The 19,521-nt window shown below is 38.2% G+C and overlaps 1 protein-coding gene across 1 annotated transcript in view; it reads left to right on the top strand.

The window, feature by feature from the left end:
- The window catches only part of NID1 (nidogen 1), a 46,824-nt gene that overhangs the window by 9,535 nt on the left and 17,768 nt on the right, over nt 1–19,521 (top strand). Inside the window, exons 3-12 of the mRNA XM_005146045.3 lie at nt 978–1,207; nt 1,852–2,279; nt 3,381–3,530; nt 4,859–5,110; nt 6,270–6,470; nt 7,836–8,081; nt 8,987–9,130; nt 10,323–10,451; nt 13,711–13,854; nt 15,192–15,314. Of these exons, the coding sequence (XP_005146102.2) occupies nt 978–1,207; nt 1,852–2,279; nt 3,381–3,530; nt 4,859–5,110; nt 6,270–6,470; nt 7,836–8,081; nt 8,987–9,130; nt 10,323–10,451; nt 13,711–13,854; nt 15,192–15,314 (2,047 nt within the window). The remainder of the gene's footprint in view (nt 1–977; nt 1,208–1,851; nt 2,280–3,380; nt 3,531–4,858; nt 5,111–6,269; nt 6,471–7,835; nt 8,082–8,986; nt 9,131–10,322; nt 10,452–13,710; nt 13,855–15,191; nt 15,315–19,521) is intronic.

Here is a 19,521-nt window from a genome sequence, read left to right as displayed (position 1 = left end):
TTCTATTCTCTGACAACTCTTACTCTCAATGTTAAGTTTGTTGTGGTAATAACTGAATCAAAGGATATCCTGCCTTCCATCTGTGCAATTTAATACAGTCAGTTTGCATTTTTTAATAGACTCTTAAGTCTTTTTGACAACAAACTCTAACTATGTGGACTAATAGGAACTTGAAACTGTGGCACTCTTTTGGACAGGTGACATTGCATTTACAGAAATGCTTTGTAGCTAGTACTGAATGAAGAAGCAGTTTGAGGTTGTTTTGTTTTGCTTTGTTTTTTTTTTTATTACTTGAAAACAGTTTTCCTTTTTAAAACCATGTTAGGTACTATCCTGCAAAAAACGTCTCACTTTATGCACCATGATTATCCTATCTGATGACTCTGCTCACAGTGTTTAAAGTTGAGAACATTACCACAACTTGTCAAAGATTAATTTCTTGTGTCAAGTTACGCACAACCCTTGTGTTTATAGTAATGGCTCTGCACTCAGGTAGCAACAAATAACTGCTGTCTGAGGTGCTGTCTTGATGGTTCTAAGACAAGATACTTGCAGCATGAAATTTGAGCTTTTCTTTAAATATTCTGTTTACAGAATTTTTCTCTTTAGTCGAGCACATCACTCCCTTTATTTTGAGGTGATATAGAATCCTATGCAAGTTATAGAACTTAGAATTGTTGCATTTTAGGCAGCCTCTCTGGCTATGTTCTAACATATTTAACTTACCTTTGATAAGGCTTTCCTTTTAATGTCTATGCATACTAAAGCTAAAATTGCCTTAGCAAAACATAAGCATGTGTAATACTTATTTCTCCTAGGAAGAACATGATGCATTATGTGTGATGGAAATTCTGATTTTGACTTAATATTTAAAAATAAGCTATTCCATTGTCAATCATGACTATTTTTTCATAAGTAAATGATGCTTTTTCTTTCCCTTTTTCTTATTTTTTTTTAATTTTTTTTCACCCCCACAGAGAAACACATTCCAAGCTGTTTTAGCCTCTTCTGACTCCAGTTCCTATGCTATTTTCCTTTATCCAGAAGATAGTTTGCAGTTCTATAGCACATATTCCAAGAAAGATGATGAAAAGATTCCCGCTACGGTTGGCTTTAGTCAAGCCTCTACAAACTACTACTTCTGGGAAAAGCCAGGATCCTACAATATCATTGCTAATGATGAAGACAGCATTAGAAACCTGCACAAGTATGCTTTTTGTTGTTTGTTTAAACTCCTCAAGAAAACATCGAGGAGTTCCATGTTTTTCTTAATTGTAGTATGAGCCAATGAGAAATAGTAAAATCCCATTAGTCATTGCATTAGAAATTGCAAAGGCTGTCATTGATAAATATTCACCCTCATGGGAAATGTGAGTACTTTGGTCTAATTTGTTGAAAGTTCATGGTTCCATTGTTAGTGGCAGGAGCTGCCATTTAGTTATTCCTTTTAAAAATAAGACCACTTAGATTTTAACTTTTCATAGTCTATCCTGGACAGTCTTCTCTTTTGAAAGGAAGTGTGAACAAGAAGGAAAGGGAATGAGTTAGGAAGTTCTAGTGTTAGCAAGATCTCTGTGGCCCAGCTGTCTCCCTTTATTCCCATCACTTTGGAGACAAGAAGGCTAGAAATTCTAAGGAAGAGAGCTCTGGGTGTGGAGAAAAAAATGCCATCCAAACTGTCAGGGACTTTCATAGCTGAATAAACTGTACCTGTAGATAAATATGTGAATAAAATAATTCAACAGTTTTGTCCTGATACTTGTCAGTGAAGGGTAGCATTTTGTGTAGGCTAGAAATACCACACAACTTGTACTTGATTATTTTCATTTGGTGTGTGCTTATCTTTGATAGAAGCAGCAATGCTGGGAAGCAAGGTATCTGGGTGTTCGAGATTAGTAGCTCATCTGACAGTATTGTGCCTGCCAAGATAAGTAACATTTTGGAGAACCTAGAATCCAGTGAACAAGACCAGGACATGACTTCAAAACCATTTATGTCTGATTATGGCTCCACTGAAATACGACAGCAGTATGTCACCAGTAGTACGGATAGCACAGAGGAGGATCAGCATTACGTGACGTATAGTGTTCCTCAGCTGGCTGAAGAAGACTTTCTGACTTCATACCAGGACATAACTGAAACACCTTCAACTGAGTCTTTTTACAGTCATCAAGATTTCCCAACAGCAAAAGCCCCACCTCGTCAGTTCCAGGTCCAGCAGTTTCCCCCACAGCAACCCCAAGTCATAGATGTGGAAGAATTTGATGAAACTGGTATAGGTAAGGTCTTTTGTACCACTTGGGTCCTTCTGAGATGTATAGGCTGTGAAAACACAGAGGCATGCAAAAAAAATGAAGTACTAAAGAAATAATCTGCTTCCTTCTCACTGCCTCTGTGTCTGAAAATCTAGACATGTTTAATAAGTTTGTGTTATTCATTGAGCTACTTAACTTGGATGTCATCTTAGACTCAAATGTTGCCAGTCTGGTAAACTAGTTTCCCTGTCAGGCTCACAGGACAGCACATTTACAGTGTGTCTGTGGAATCTGAATCCCTCTGAAAGAAAGATTCCTCCTACAGAGATATCGTATTCCTGAAGATGACACATTCTTGGTGAGAACTGACTTCCCAATCTCTTTTGCCCAGGATTCCTGTTAAACATATGATCTTAACTTTAACAGCTGCATTAAGTGGCTGCTCCTGGTAAGAATTAGTTGATCAGTTCTACTGAAATCTAGCTTTTTTTCTCCTTTCACAGATGAGCTACTGAATACAGGTAATTTAATAAAGGTTAGGAATAGTAAATCTTGTAAAAAATGTTGGGTAGGGTTTCATGGCCTCAAGTCTTACAGGGTGGGATTAGCAATTCTAACTTCTGAGCAGCTTTCTATAGAAAATTCAAAACTGTGTGACTGTAAAGATGTTACTTGTTTCTTGAAGCAGATGTGAGAATTGCTTTCTCCGTGAAATGAAAGGGTAAAGCAATCAGGATTACAGGGTGCATCAGCCAGTGCACGGTCCTGGGTACTGTACTGTTGTGTTTTATTTTGAGGTTGGAAAATCTTTTTGCCTTGTTTTGGAAACAAGGACAGGTTAAAATTGTGTGTCTTAATTTCACTAAGACAGTTCAACATATTGGCAGAAGTCAATAGAATTAAATGGCTTTCTAACACCTGGAAGCCCTGATGTTTTCTCCAAAATAGTAGAATGTTACTTGCATATTGCAAGGGTAGCAGAAATCAATTGCAATTGTTTGTTTTCCTTTGAGAGAAAATGAAAAGAAACCATAATCAAATTAGAGAGATTTTAAACTAAAGCAGTGGTATGTGAACACTATAGTAATTACATGAAGTGTAAGTGTCTAGTCTTTCTTTCTACAGTGTTTCGCTACAACACAGATGTCCAACAGACCTGTGCTAACAACCGCCACCAGTGCTCTGTTCATGCCATCTGCAAAGATTATCCCAATGGATTTTGTTGCAGTTGTATTGCTGGTTACAAAGGAAATGGCAGACAGTGCATAGCAGAAGGTAATGTTTTTGAAAATGAGGTACATATGTAGCAATTACACATGGCATTCTTGAATGAGGGGACCTGCTCAGCACAAGAAAAGATGTGGTTACATACATTTTGAAGGACTTGTCACTGAGATGTATTGAAAGATATCTTGGGAGGTGAGCTATGCTTTCTAAAATGGTGTGGTTTTTTGAATGAAGCAGATTATTATTTCTAGAAAGTAATGTTAAAATGCCTGATGCATGTAATTGATTGCCTAAAATAAACTCTTCTGTAACTGGCATGATTTAATAGCGTAACATCCAATGTTTTGGGGGCTTTGTTGGTTTGGGTTTTTTTTTTTAATTTTATTTTGCTAGAATTAGTCATGAAAGTTGAATGTGTTATAATCTGATATGGTCCTCACTCTAGAAATGAACAGTTCAAAGTGGATGAACAAATTTACTTTGATTGTTAAACTAAAGAGCATGGCTCCTCTTTGTCTGACTCTTAAACTTCTTCACTAATGGGCTAATCTGCCAGATTTTTGTTAGATACCCATTTAAACTTTGTTCCTGTGTAAAATCCATAAACAAATTCCTTATGTATACACTTGTAATCCTCAGTGACATGACCAGCAGTATAGATATGTTTCAACAACCAAAATAGCTGACTGCAGGCTTTGTGCTTTATAAGACAGGAAAGCAAAAGCTTCTACTTAGCTTTCAGTTCATGAAGCTGAACTTTCCAGAGAAAGAGAAGGATCTGGTGATTCTGGAATTTGAATTTGCATGTAGAAAATTATATACAGAAGAAAAATAGCAATACAGAGTAGCTACCTGTGTAAAACAGTCTTTAAAATGGTCAATAGTTTTGACCACTCAGTCAAAAAATAGATTAGAATAACAGGTCAATTATTCTAATATCTAATTGTGTTAGCCTTCTAATAGGGAATGAACAAATTTATATTCATTAGCTATTAATATGAAGTGTGATCTTCAAAGGAAGTTTCTGTACGCCATTTACTGTCAGAGATACTGTACCAAAATTATGGAATTATCCTTGCAGACAAAACTGTTAATGAGGATTATCTGCTAATTAACAATTAAAACTCTTCATGAGGGCATCTCTTCTTGCAGTTTTGGCCACACATCATCTGTGTAATGACAACACACATACAGGCACATATCTACATGCATAAGCAAATTAACACACTGCTTGTGGACAGTTTCCTGTTTGAATTCTGTGTTTGCCTTTTGTTTCAACACTAATATCTTTTAACATAGCGAACACTCTGAACATGTTCCTTAGAAAGTATGTGAGAACTGTCATTTTGTTCTGATGGATTGTATTGATTTGCCAGGTTCCCCTCAGAGAGTCAACGGGAAGGTCAAAGGAAGAATCTTTGTAGGAAGTAACCCTGTTCCAATTATATTTGAGAACACTGATCTCCACTCCTATGTTGTAATGAACCAAGGGCGTGCCTACACTGCTATCAGCACAATCCCAGAGACTTTGGGGTATTCTTTGTTGCCTCTTGCCTCTATTGGAGGTATCATAGGATGGATGTTTGCTGTGGAACAGCAAGGATATAAAAATGGATTCAGTATTACTGGTAATTTCTGAGTTAAAATAATGTTCAAAAAACTGCTCTGCTTTCTTCTGTCTTGAGAGAAGTATGTATTAAGAAGCAATATAGGATGAAAACATGTTTATTCTGAGCTGAAAATAGATCTTTCATAACAAGCCTCACCATTTTTGTTTGTTTAGAGTGTACAGATATTGGGCTTTTTAATTTACTATTGATGCACAAGCACACAAGTCTTTGAAAGAAGAATGTTTTTTCCAGTTCCTTTGCAAGAAAGTAATTATTAAAAAGGACCTGATTTTTGATACTAGAGCTTACAGAGCTACCGAAGAAAGCTGTCCCTGTATCTGCAAGAGGGCAAGAGGTCTGACATGTTAATTACCTGATTGTACTGATAGAGCAAAAGAGAAATTAATATCTGACCTCCTGAAGGTCTGAAATTCTGAACAGAAGCAATTGCTTTAAGGTGCAAATGATTCAGTTAACTTTTTGGAGGGAAACCCCAGTTCACAATTGCATCTTTTCATAACAGTTTGAGGCCAGATCTGGTTGGTTTTACACATGAATTCAAGCTGTAGATCCCATCTGCTCTACAAGAACATGTGTTTCTTTACAAAATTTTATCCTGTACAGCCCTCTACTATGAATTTAGTTGCGCATAACCATTTGTTTTGGGAGAGGTTCTTGGATTTGGTCTGGTTTAAGTTTGTTCTGGAATTTACAACATACATTTCACCTGGTTTTGATTTGGAAACTGTTGTACCAGATTTTTTTTATTTTTATTTTAACTCTGTGTTCCTAATGGAGCTTTTTCTCTAAAGTGTATAATTCCTTTGACATTTCACGGGTAGGATAAGACCTACTGCTAATAGTTTTGTGGGAACTTTTTTGTTTGTTTTAAATTTAAAAAACCACAGACCCTGCTTCTTCAGGCTTACTTGCAATTTAGTGTGTTCAGTGCTTAAGAAAAGTTTCCATGCAGCATCCAATCATATTTAGTATACCTCTGAAAGTTATTTCTGTAGAAACCCAAAACATTAGCAATTATGCTGCATCAAAGCTTGCAGAAAATACTTATTTATATTTTATCTACTAGAAGCAATACTTTGAATAGAAAGTATAATTTTGTTTTGGCATATGCTTCAAAATATGATATCAGGTGGTTTAACTAATATAATTTCTTTAGGTGGTGAGTTTACACGGCAAACTGAAGTAACTTTTCTTGGCAACAATGAGAAGCTTGTTATCAAGCAGAAATTCAGTGGAATTGATGAGCATGGTCACCTTACGATCAGCACAGAAATGGAGGGCAGAATACCTGAGATCCCATCTGGTGCATCAGTCCATATAGAACCATACACTGAACTCTATCACACTTCCAGTTCTGGTAAGGTTCCTTAAGAATGAAATGATAAGAAAGTAAACAATCCTACAGTAAGACAATTTGAAAAACACTTTATTCCCTTCTTAGCAAGTGTACTTAAAAGCCTTTGATTTACAGAAGGTTGATTTTTGCTTCTTAGGATCAGGTCCCAAAAGAAGGTAGACTTTGTGTGGGGCAATGCAAATATTTCTAAAACTTTTTATTGAAAAAAATTAACTGTCTATGAACGGGTGGTTTCAAAATACTCACAATTTCCCTTTTTGTTGGCTTTATCTTTACATTGCTGATGGCAGTCGTACAAGTTGCAAAGCTTTTTGTAGGGTCCACAGCAATTCAGTAGGAGGTGTGCTGGTGTTTACCTTTTTGTGGTAATGTCATTAAGTGAGCTTTGGTCTTGTCTGAAAGCGTGCACACCAGTTATTTTCCAGTATGTGTCACATAAACTGCATTGCAGTAACTGTGCCTTGTGGTAATGATATGCATGTGTCAGTATTATTTGAGCTCAATTTGAACAATGACCAGATAATTAGGAACCTCTTTATTCCCTCATCAGTTTCATCTGTTGTCTCTTCAGTGCTTTCCTCCTCTCTCTCTTTTACTTACCCCAGACTCTGAGATTTGGTAAGAGAGCCATTCTTTGTTTCACCATTTACAGGGAAATCTCCCTTCTTTTGCTTTCCTCTTCCTGGATAAAATTGTGGGTATTTCAACACACGAAAACCAAAGTGAGGTTGAGGTGTTGACAGTTAGGCTGGCCGAGCAGCAGCAAAGAGCAATAAAGAGAAAGCAGTCTGTGGAAAGCTCAGGAACAGCGGAGTATTGAGGAGCTTTTCTGTTGGTGGAGGAATCCACAAGCCCAAATTTGCTTTGAAGAATTTTGGTCACAATTTTTCACAATGTAGAAAACTAGTGAAGCATTCAGGAGCTCTCAGACATGTATCTTCTTCACAACTGTGTTGAAATCCAAAGCCAGTATCCTACAATGAACTAAAAGTAGGTGTAGTATAGTGCTGGTGACATGGCTTTTGTCCTTCACTTACAGATCCAGTATTAAATTCTTCTAAAGAAACATCTGAGTTTCCTGAGTAGAATTTTCCTTCCTTTACCTGGCAAATCATAAAGTAAAGTTAAATTTTTGAAATGTTAAGATAAATAATGTGACTCATTTGTCAAAGCTGTGATACCTAAGAACAGGGTAAGCCTAGTCAAGTGCCTATTCCTTTGCACAGAAATGCATCCACTTTCATAGCTCCTTGACTTTGAGATTTCGATTTATACTGCTCAGCCTGTATCTTAACTCTACAGATAGCATTTGGCATAGTATTTTTGTTTCCTGTTCTGCTCAGTGTTTTTGTTGCCGTGTTGCAGTGATCACTTCATCATCCACGAGGGAGTACACAGTGACAGAGCCAGAAAGGGATGGGGTTGCTTCCACGTACACAGGCGCTTATCAGTGGCGACAGACAATCTCATTTGATGAATGCATACATGATGACTCTCACCATGCTACTTCTGCTACTCAGCAGCTCTCAGTGGATGGTGTATTTGTCTTGTATAACAGAGATGAGCAGATTCTGCGATATGCTATGAGTAATTCCATTGGCCCAATCAGTGGTATGTATGAATTGGAAATCTCTTTCTCTTTTTTGAGTAATTAAGAGCAGGCTTCTATATTATTTTAGAGTGCATTAGTTGGGTATTAGTGAGTTGAATTAATTTGTTGTATTAGTCAGTAGAAGTCCAGGTCCATCAATTCAGATGAAAAATGGGACCTCTGAAAGTTTGTATTTTTACTTGGAGAAGAATATTTAAGGGATTATATCCTCTTGCAATTCAGTGGAGTTTGTGTCTGATTGTTTGAAATAATCTCAGTGTGCCACATTAATTCTGTTGCTGCCCAAACACGTGGAGTGTATCATTTACCTAATTTATAGTTCCTCTATTAATGATTTTTTTTGTGTTGTCAGAGCAAAGGGCAAAAGAGTGAAATAAAATTTGCCATTGAAACAGCTCATTTCTAAAAGTGATCTTGAAACATGGAAAGTAGGCAGCCTATGAAGTGTATTTTTGTTTGAGCTATTCAAGTTTGTCTGCCCAAAAATAAAAAAAAAAGCAATTTGAAAATGAACAGTGGTTGAGTACAAGAAAAGACACTTTTCTTATTTACAAAATACACTTCTACTAATTAAAATTAATAAACCAAGCTGTTAAGAATCGCATTTTGAGTCTAATGGCAGTGACTGGGAGATGCATTATCTTTGTCAGTCTTTAGAGTTTTGTGTGGCTTCTCTATTTTTTTAACTCTGCAGTCCTTTGCACAAGTAACAAGGAATACAGGGTGCAATTGCCACGTCTAACATTCATGTCCTGTGTATCACCTGCAAGTCCTCTTCTTCCTGGTGCAAAAATTTTTCTCTTTCCGTGTTTCATGTGCTCTACAAGCAACCTCCTCTTGGGCTTTAGCTGAGTGCTATGACCTGGGTAGAGTTGTCATGGTTAAATATGGTCTCTCTTCTCAGATGGCTCTGCTGACATTAACCGGAATCCTTGCTACACTGGTACCCATAACTGTGACACCAATGCAATCTGTCGTCCAGGAACTGGAAATCGTTTCTTCTGTGAATGTTCAATTGGCTTCCGTGGAGATGGAAGTGTTTGTTACGGTATCAGAAAATTTTCATTACAAAATGACATCTAATGTAGAATTTATTTTACTTGGGTGTATTGACTAGGCATTCCAGGAAAGTGAAATGTCCAGAGAGGCTGTTTTGGGGAAAGTGACATGGTTAATGGTGGAGTTGGCAGTCTGGGGTCAAGGTTGGACTTGCTGATCTTTTTCAACCTACTTGATTCTATGATTCTAACATAGGTTAGAGGGATGCTGGGGTAGCTGGCATAATTCAACAATCAAAGTAGGCATTTGACTCTCTTGAAGGGTCAAGCTTGGGTAGGTTTTTCTAGCTTGCAAAATGTCTTTCCTACCCACCTTGTCTTTTTCAAAAATCTGTAGGAACTAAGTTGTGAGACATTTACTACAAGTTCTTGTTAAAATGAGTCAACTAGGTTACGAGCTCTTGAGGGAGATGAAGAATGGCATACACACAGACACGCAGAACCAATTGAAATCACCTATTTCAAGATCTGCTTTGAAAATCCTTTTTGTTGAAGGAGACTTATTTCCCAGCTCTGTATTTTTAATGTATTTGGGGCTTGTTTTATAATCAAGTCACAGCACAAATACTTGTTTTCAAGAGGTGAAACCGTGTATTAATTATTAACCAATAGGAATGATGCATATTTTATTAACTGAGTTGTTTTAGGCTGTTTTGTGTTTGTTTTTAAAAAAAAAAAAAACCCAAAACACAATCCTTAAAACAACTTGCAAATGAAAATGCCAGCACCACATTGTCCCTCTCAGTCCTCTGGTGCTGTGAGCTGAGCAGCAGTGGATTAGAAGTGTATATGGATAATGAAATGGGAAGTATTTCCTGAAGTTCATGTTCCCACAGTAATCATCACGGTTTCTGATCACCTTGTAGGCTGCATTTATAATTTTTTTTTTCTCAGTGGTTCCTTCTTCCTGTCTGATTTCCTGACCTCTTCTGTGGTTTTGCTTCAGTTTTGTGGTTTTGTTGCATGGCTCCTCTTGGGTTTGTTTGGGTTTTTTTTTGTGCAGATTAGCTGAAGGCAGTTTTCTGAAAACTTATTTTCAGCTTACTAATACCTCTTAAGAGGTATGGTCTATCAAAGATGTGGTTTAAATATGCAGGTCTGCTATTATTTAACAGTTGCACAGTTTCTGTTTTTCTGGTATCATTAAATGTATCCTTGTAATAACTGGATTTCTTATTCTAGATGTTGATGAATGTTCAGAGCAACCAGCTCTATGTGGCAGCAATGCGGTCTGCAACAACCAGCCAGGAACCTACCGCTGTGAGTGTGTTGAAGGATACCAGTTTGCAGCCGATGGGCGGACTTGTGTTGGTAAGTTTCACGTTTCTTCAAAGCACTGCCCACTAGGCTTTTGAGCTGTCCTTCACCTCACAGGGACAGAAAACAACTTTAGGGATCTGTAGTGACTTCTAACATAAGTTGAACTCAGGAGCTCATGCTGCAGGTAGTGAGTGGTACAATCCATCAGGTAACAGTAACTGAAGAAGCTTCCTGAAGTACTTTGGTTTCATCTTATAAAAATTCCCCATTCTGAATGTTTCCAAATAGAAAGTGGAAATTATTGAATTCTTCTGTCCTTTCTGTACCATTAGCTATAGGTTTCACATGGAAGTAAAATCCAAATTTGTAAAAGCTAGAAAATTTAAATGAGCAGTTACTACTTTGCATCTCACATTTAGGATGATGTAGGGCTTTTTCTGCATTTTCTGCAGTGCTGCACTTTGGCTTTTGCAGGCTTTGTGGGGTTTTTTGTTTGGTTTTGGGAGGGTAGGTTTTTTTGTGTGGTTTTTTTTTGGGGGGTGGGTGTTTATTATTTGTTTTGGGGGTTTTTTTTTTGTTTCATTTCATTTTGGTTTTCCTTATCTAATCCAAAATTAGATGTAACAGATTAGGTTTTAGTTACAGATTCAACCCTTGACATGGCAATACACAGGTCTAAATGAGTGTGAGTGTGTCTTGGCTATTGCAGGCTTATTCTGAAGTGATAGTTAATCATGCTGGAAAGAAAGAACAACTACAGATCATTTCACTGTTAAAAATTTTGTGATTTGGAGGAAAGCTGGCTGGTCTGCTGATGAGCCATTAAAACTGCAGTAGTTGTCACTGAATTAGTTATTTGATTAAAAACCATTATTTTCTGGAGGGAGCCTGAGTTAATCAGTACTTGCTGGACTAAGGCTGTCCTAGCAAGGGATTTTTTTTCCTGTTTGCTCTGTTTTTCACTGAAGTTGTAGAAATTCCATTTGGTATCTGGCAGAATTGCAAGACAATTGTGTGTGGTGTATATTGAAAGTGAATTCTCCATACAGAAAGAAAACCCATAAACTTTACACCCTGGAATATTAATCTGATTCTTTCTGGTGTCATTTATATTGCAAACATCAAAAGCTAAATAAAAAATGATCTACAAATGGCAGCCAGAAGAGGGGTAATGACTCTCCCACTAGAGTTGCAACTGTCAGGATAGGATATAGATTAGTTTTTTTTCTTGTTGGAATTCTTGTCTATTTGCAACCTGACAGTAATTCTGTACTGACAAAACCTATACACACTCTTCCAGTACCACTGGACCAGTTCCTGTTTTATTTGGAAATAACTGATGATAGCTGAGGATTACATTTGCTTCTGTTGTGACTGCTTTGTGGTAGAAGTTTAGTTACTCTCTGATAAGCTAATGTGTTCAGGTCTTTCCTCATAGCCATGAATGTTCTTCAGTTAAGACTGAGAAGCCTTCATCTTTCAGCAGAAAGTTGCATTGCTTCCCTGAAAGCGTGGCTTTACATGCCATATATTGCATTCCATCACAAGCCCCAATTCTCTACTTCAGTAACAATTACCATTCACATCTGTTCACAGTGCACCCAAGTTTCCCCCTTGTTGCAGAACAGTTGGAAAGAGCAACTTCTTCTGCCACAGTGTTGAAAGGGATAGGGTGAGAAGTGTAAAGGCAACTTGATGTTCTTTCCATTATGTCCACCACTGCACTTCTATCACTTGGACCTGAAAGGGAGCATTCCTCCCTCCAGCCATGACCATGCTGGCTTCACTCTACCACTTTTTTGTGAAGTTAATGTGCTACATTCCTGACAAGTACTAAGTAATTGCTTGCCCAGCTTGAAGGACTTCAGTTTGATCCCTTCCTTCAATCAAAACCAAATTTTGCATCTGTAAGACTGAAGAGAACCAAGATGAGCTCTAGTTTCCCAATGGACTGAAAATAAATACCATGGTAATCTTTTTCCCCTTTCCTCAGGGGAGGATTTTATAACCCACAGACAACTTGAACCCCAGAAGGGGCAACAGTTAACATCTTTGTGCTTTTGCAGGTTGCAGTGGGACACCAATTCTGATTCAGCTTTTCTGGTACTGCAGCTTTTTCATACCAGCTGTGAGACTTGCTGGATATCTTTAGAAGAGAGTTGTAAATAAATCCTGTTGTCCTTTTTGTAGGATGAGGAACAGGAAGATTTGGGTCCTCCCTTTGAACTCCAGCTCTCAGTCTTATGCATTTATTGTGCAGTTCTGAATAAGTTATTTTGTAATATAAAGCTTTTTCAAACAGAGATATAAATGATTCTAGCAATGATGTAATCTCCTCCAGAGAAATGGAAAACACGGCTGTTTTCAGATCTGGCTCTGGCAGATTTTTGTTATTTCCCTGCTGATAGTGTATTAGTCCACATATGCGTACTGTGATGAAAGGAGCATTGTAGAGTCTTGTCTTGGATCCCTTGTAAGAAATGTGTAAAGAAAGCCTTAGTGGATTCTCTGTCACAGCACCTGGAAGTCTGCTCCTAAATGTAAACATTACAAACTCACCTATTTCTGGGCCCAACTTTTCATAGTATTTTGCCTCCTCCTGTTTTAAATACTACGGTTTCCTTTCCTCTTCTTTGACATAACAGGTAAGCATGGATAGGGCTCCAGTGACCACCTGAAATAATTTGTGTGTAAAGCAGTGCAATACCTTCAAAGTTACTGCTGTCAACAGTGAGAAAGTTCTGAAAAGCTGCAGGACTGGTCCCAGCTTCCACTGTTGGTCAAAAATCTCCCCAGCAGTTGACAAATGTGTTTATCTGCTATTGAGTGAGTCACAGTCCTATCTGTTGCCAAGTGATGACAGCCCTTGGTCAGTGCTAGATGAGCATAGTGGGATATCTAGTAATTCACAGTGAAGGGAACTGGCCACTCTAGCTGACATGTGAGGTATGTCTGTGAGATGCCTTACATATCTTTATTCAGGACCCCTTATTCTAAACAAAACTGTCATGGATATTAGGATCTGTCATTGTGGTAGCCTTTCTGCACTGTTCAATATTAAAAAAAATCTAGGAGATGCTGAGGACATTAGGTTCCTTGTAAAACATTCATAAGAGGATTTAACACCAGTGAAAAGGGAGATCTTGACCAAAAAAAAAAGAAAAAAAAAATCCTGATCCCCAAACCAGCCCACTTATTTTCCCATGTTTCCTTTATTTTCTGTATGCTTTCACAGCTAGTCTTCTCTCCCTTTAGACTTCATGGAGGGAAATTCAAATTTTCATCTCCTCTCTTTATATCTAACCTGCAGCTGTTGAGTATGCCATAAACCACTGCCAGACAGGCACACACAACTGTGACATTCCTCAGCGTGCCCAGTGTGTGTACACCGGAGGGTCTGCCTACGTCTGCACATGCCTCCCTGGCTTCTCTGGAGATGGACGAGCCTGTGAGGGTGGGTAGCACCATTTGTTGGGGGGGGTTATACTCTTTAGAATCATAGAATAGTTAGGGTTGGAAAGCACCTTAAGATCATCTAGTTCCAGCCCCCCTGCCATGGGCAGGGACACCTCACACTAAACCATGCCACACAAGGCTTTGTCCAACCTGGCCTTGAACACTGCCAGGGATGGAGCATTCATAACCTCCCTGGGCAACCCATTCCAATACCTCACCACCCTAACAGTAAAGAATTTCTTCCTTATATCCAATCTAAACTTCCCCTGTTTAAGTTTTAAACCATTACCCCTTGTCCTATCACTACAGTCCCTAATGAAGAGTCCCTCTCCAGCATCCCTGTAGGCCCCCTTCAGATACTGGAAGGCTGCTATGAGGTCTCCATGCAGCCTTCTCTTCTCCAGGCTGAACAGCCCCAACTTTCTCATCCTGTCTTCATATGGGAGGTGCTCCAGTCCCCTGATCATCCTCATGGCCCTCCTCTGGACTTGTTCTAACAGTTCCATGTCCTTTTTATGTTGAGGACACCAGAACTGCACACAATACTCCAAGTGAGGTCTCACAAGAGCAGAGTAGAGTGGCAGGATCACCTCCTGTGACTAGCAGGTCAAGCTCCTTTTGATGCAGCCCAGGATACGGTTATTTCACAGCTTGGCTGGTTATTGCAGTGCCCTATTGTTACCTGGGACTTAAAGTAAGACATTTTGTAGTTTGAATCTTTCAGGTAGGCACTGCATTAAGCTTTTGTCCTTTCCTCCCCTCACTTTTGAGTTCACACTTCAGTATTTCAGCTAAAGAAGGTCCAAAATGAGTTAAATGTAGACATTGTACTATTGCAGTTAGCAAACTAGTTATTCACTTGGTGCAACCCTTTGCACTATATTGGTGTATATGAATGAGGCAGTGACACATGATGCTCAAGCTATGTAAAAATATATTCTGTTTCATGTCAATTGGAGTGCAGTAGAGGAGCAGCTTTACCTAACTATGTGTTGGAAATGTTGCTGGCCAAATTCCACTTATCTTGCTGTGTTCTTTTCCTTGAGGAACATGGGCATGTATTTCTAAAGTACTATGTCAGTTAATGCTAGTTATTCTTCAGAACAGCAGAGTGCACAGATTTGCTGAGAGGCAGAACCTAAAATGCATGCCTGCTTTTTTTTTTCTCTTCCTCCTTTGCATTTCTGTATAGACTTTCTTTCACAGAACTGTCTCTTAACTAGATATCCTAAAATAGAAGCCTGAAAATAATATGGCAGGATTGCATTTTAGTTTGTGGCTCTCATTTGTCCATCGTAAGGAACAGTTACCTAAGATTGCTCTTTTCTTTTACAGACATAGACGAATGTCAACAAGGCCGCTGTCATCCAGATGCTTTCTGCTACAACACTCCTGGGTCCTTCAGCTGCCAGTGTAAGGCAGGTTATCGTGGGGATGGTTTCCGGTGTGTGTTAGGAGGTAAAATTTTACAGTTCTTGAAAGCTGGATGGGAAATACAATTTGGGAATTGAAAGATCTATGTTAATTTGTTCTTCTATGGAACAAGTTGTGTATTGTCTTATTGAGGTCTTTATTCATTCTCAAGTGTTTCAGTTTTTGAACTTCACCAAGCTTGTGTCAAAATCTGTATCTTGACTATTATCGCTTTTCCATTATACCCTGTTCAGTGTGCCATTTCATGTGTTTGTTCTACGCTCAGCAGTTCTCAGCCCTAAGCTGATAATGTCTTTTGAAGTTGCCTTGAGTAAAAGTTTGATCACAGGTTGATTTGGTTTGCATACCCAGTAGTTACTTATCATAAAATATCTGGAATTACTGGCACTGTAAATGAAAAGCAACAATTTCAGAAGTAAAGGATGAGATCAAACTACTGTTGTCTGCAGTGGGATCGAGATGCCACCATGCCATGCATAGCCAGCCAGAGTCCAAAAATAATGATACTTAGCTGTTTTTCTATTTACCCAGCTTGTTCCGTATTTAGCAGAAAGTTCTTCACCCTCCCACACTTCTGTTTTTGTGTTGTACTTTGGGCCTTGAAGTATAAAACTTCTGATCTTGAAGGTATGCTTAAAAAAAGAAAGCAAGGAATATCAAAGCACAAAGTAGCATCATTCAGGTTGCTTTAATTAGAAAGCATGGCAAACCCATGGGACAGCACTCAGGTTTTGCAGAATGTCAAATGCTTGCATTGCTGCTTTGCAGTATTTAATTCTGAAGCTCTAGCTTTTTCCACTTTGTCAGTCCTTCAGTATTATGTTTAACTAGCTTTTCATGCATGAATGTCCATGTGTATTTTCATTTTAATGCCAGATGAATGAAGAACTACCTAGTATTTCTGACCTGTGTCAAAATATTTAGCTAACTAACCAGCTGATAAAAGCAGGATTATTTCTCCTAGAGGAGAAACTTGATGTGAATAACTTGAAGCAATATCAAACCTTAAAGCTTCCAGTTCTTCTGGAATTGTAGAGGCAGAAATAGTGCCTTCATGGCTGGTACATCCCCTTTGTAGCTGAAACAGGTGGTTTGATGGGTTGATACTTGAATTCAACTGATTTACTTTATTACCAGCACACAATTTTTTCTGAGTGTATGTGATAGCATACTTTAGTGGGGGTTTTTGTTTGGTTTTGTTGTTAAGAACACCACCTTTTCATATGCAGTGGTTATTGTGTCTACTAAGCTGCTAAGCACAGTGTACTATTTTGTAGTAGCTTTGTGTTATTTTTTTTGTCCTTATTCTGTATGCTTTATCATATTCTACAAGCAAAGCAAAGCAATTGTATCTCAAATGTTTTTGGGGTTTTGGGGGGGATGTTTGTTTGGTTTTGGTTTTTTTTTTTCATGACACAGCTTTAATGGTAGTACTAAAATACGTTGGAGAGGTTTGTTGTATCTACTGTTTTAGTGGGTGGGATCCACTAGGTTTTGGTAGTGTTCATGTATGCCTCTCTGATTACTTTAATTTTTTAGCACTCTTGTATCACTAGTAGAAGACATGCTTTAGAATCACTTGTATAATTTGGTTCTCCTCATGAAAGGCATTGAGCAGAAAAAAAATCTGTGTCAATTAAAAAGTTGTACTTTTGCTGAATCCTGACTGAAGTTGAGAGTAGCTGTATTGCTCTGCTAGTCTGCAGCAATGGCAGTGCTTACAACAAACTTAGCTACTGCTCCCTTCTTAGAGAGTTAATAGAACAATAGCTGCCCTTGGGATGTCATCTGTTGCTAAAGCTTTAGTACTTAAATGGATATATCCAACAGTTAATCATTGCCAGGAGACAGAATCAAAATACACTTTCTGAAGCCTAGCAAAAAGCATCTTAGTTTACTTTAGCACCCAATTTGTAAAGTAAGTTGCTTCAGAATGGAGACTTCAGATGAGGCTGTACTGTATTCAGCTGTAATTAGAGACCCTTTCTTCCTCTTTTTAGCTACTAAAGCTTTGATCTAATTAGCCTCAGTCAAGTCATTTAAGTCTTTCCTGGTTGTTAATGGCATGGAAAGTTTCATTCATCTAAATACTCAGCTCTTTCTGCAGTACCCTTTTCCAATCCATGCGCACAATTCCTTGCTTATTTGGTGTCTTTATTATTATACAAAATCTACTATTGTATCATACCACTGCTGAACAGTAACTCTTGAAACAAATAGATTAACAAGTAAAACGGATTTAAATCATGCACAAGAGAAGCCTGTAGGAGTGAGCCAGTAAGTTAAGAAAAGAGTTAATGACACTGGAATGTCCCACTGCTCACAGCTATTAAGAAAGTCTGTACTTCATTATTTCCTCACGCTTCATTTTTCCATTTCAAAAAACCAGATGTCTGAGCGTTTCTACCCCTGCAGACCCCAGACACTGTTTAGTAAACAGAAACAAATCTAGATTCTTGGAACTAGGGGTCTGATTGTTTCGTGTCTTTTGCTGGTCTTCTGTATACAATCCACTTCACATGAGAAATGCACTTACCAAGGCAATGCTGTAAGTGAAAGATTACAAAGGAAAAATGAAGGGACAAAAGCAAGTCTGTTGATTTTGAGTTTTATACTCCTCTCTTCCTTTTTTTGGGGAGGGTGGGATGGGGGGGGAAGGATGACACAAAGTCTGGGAACAGTAATTAAATATGTCCAATATAACTCATTGTGATATGTGGGGAATAAAGTAATCCACATAGGAAATTAAAAAGTACTCTCTGGCTACATACTGATTCTGGACACGGTTTTAAATGACTTCTGTCTTTAGCTTGTGAATGGATGAAAACCTGTTTGAGTATCTATGTCAGATCTTTAAAATTTCTAGATGCCATTGCAGAATTTAATTTCATTTGGTTTAGGCTTTCAGACTAAAATCCCCTGTGAAATGGAAGGCGCCCCATATATCTCTGTTCTCATCCTGTTTCCTTAGCCTCCCTTGTTTTTGGAAAAGTCCATAAATAATTTTCTGCAAAGTCCATAAATCATTTTCTGCAGTGCTGTTGCAAGAGCTTTCCTTTAAGATTTTTGAGTACTTTTACAGGCTTTAGGTTGGGTTCTTTTTCCCCATTCTGTTTCTTTACTTACCTGAGAAGTGTGTAAATGTTTGGTTTTCATCTTGCTTTGCATATCTGTTCTATTTCCATTTCATTTTTTTTCAAGCTCCATGATATATTTCCATGACTCTTAAATTTCAGATTGCTACTAGTAGCTTATGAAGCAAGTGTATGCACCGTCCTACATCTCTAATCTGACTTGTGTGTACTGTGGTACCTATAGAACATAAATTCTTCCTCAAGCCTTTAATCTCTGTTCCATGCTCTAGTTTCTCTCTTAAGAGCTCTTTTCTGTACACTGGTTCAGTTTTTCATTGTCTTTTTGAACTGTGGGTACCAGAGAATCATCTCCCAAATCCCACATTGCTTTTCTATACCTGTGTATATGCTGAGTTCTCATTTATATCCCCTCACAATGCCTATAGCACTGACCTGGGTGTTGACAGCTTATCTGTTTGCATTTATCTGCTGATAGCTCTTTTTGGTTGTGGTTTCCAAGAGGAGTCTGTCTTTAGAGGGTGGACTACACAAGTATTCTAAGAAGTGTAACTTTCCATTAGGCTGTGTGAATCTACTGGTTGATTTTCATAAGCTCAATTTACCTAGTAATGAGGTCCTGCTGTCATGTTTATGGCCTGTTTGTCTTCCAGAAATCATGCAGTCCTGATGAGAGTATCAAATTTCTTGATAAGGAAATTTAAAACCAAGGCTAAGGTAATATGGAATCTTACTAATAATATCACTACTTCATGACATCTCTCCACTGTCTTAGGTGATTTGTCAGTTTTTAATTGCGTATCAAATTAAGGTAGCACGCACCATGACGCTTTGTCTTGAAAATGATACTGTCCTGTGGGTGTAAGTAGAGTGCCATAGGAAAACGCAGGCTATTGGATCAGCGTGTTACCCTCATCAGCCAAGCATCAACTGCATTGAAAGAAAGTGAGAATTGATTTTTTACTCACTTTTTTAACAACTGCTAATCAGTAATATTGAAACATAGATACTGAAAAATATTGAAACTTGGTCCTGCTGTTTGTAAAAGGCTGTTGCCAACACTACCTTACTGCATTACTGAAGACAACCCAGGTCTTGCTCTTTTTGTTTCATCTCTGGCAGTATGAACTAACCCTAGT

The sequence above is a fragment of the Melopsittacus undulatus genome, chromosome 3, assembly GCF_012275295.1.
Source record: "Melopsittacus undulatus isolate bMelUnd1 chromosome 3, bMelUnd1.mat.Z, whole genome shotgun sequence".
Classification (NCBI taxonomy): Eukaryota; Metazoa; Chordata; class Aves; order Psittaciformes; family Psittaculidae; genus Melopsittacus; species Melopsittacus undulatus.
This window is presented reverse-complemented; position numbering and strand designations above follow the sequence as displayed.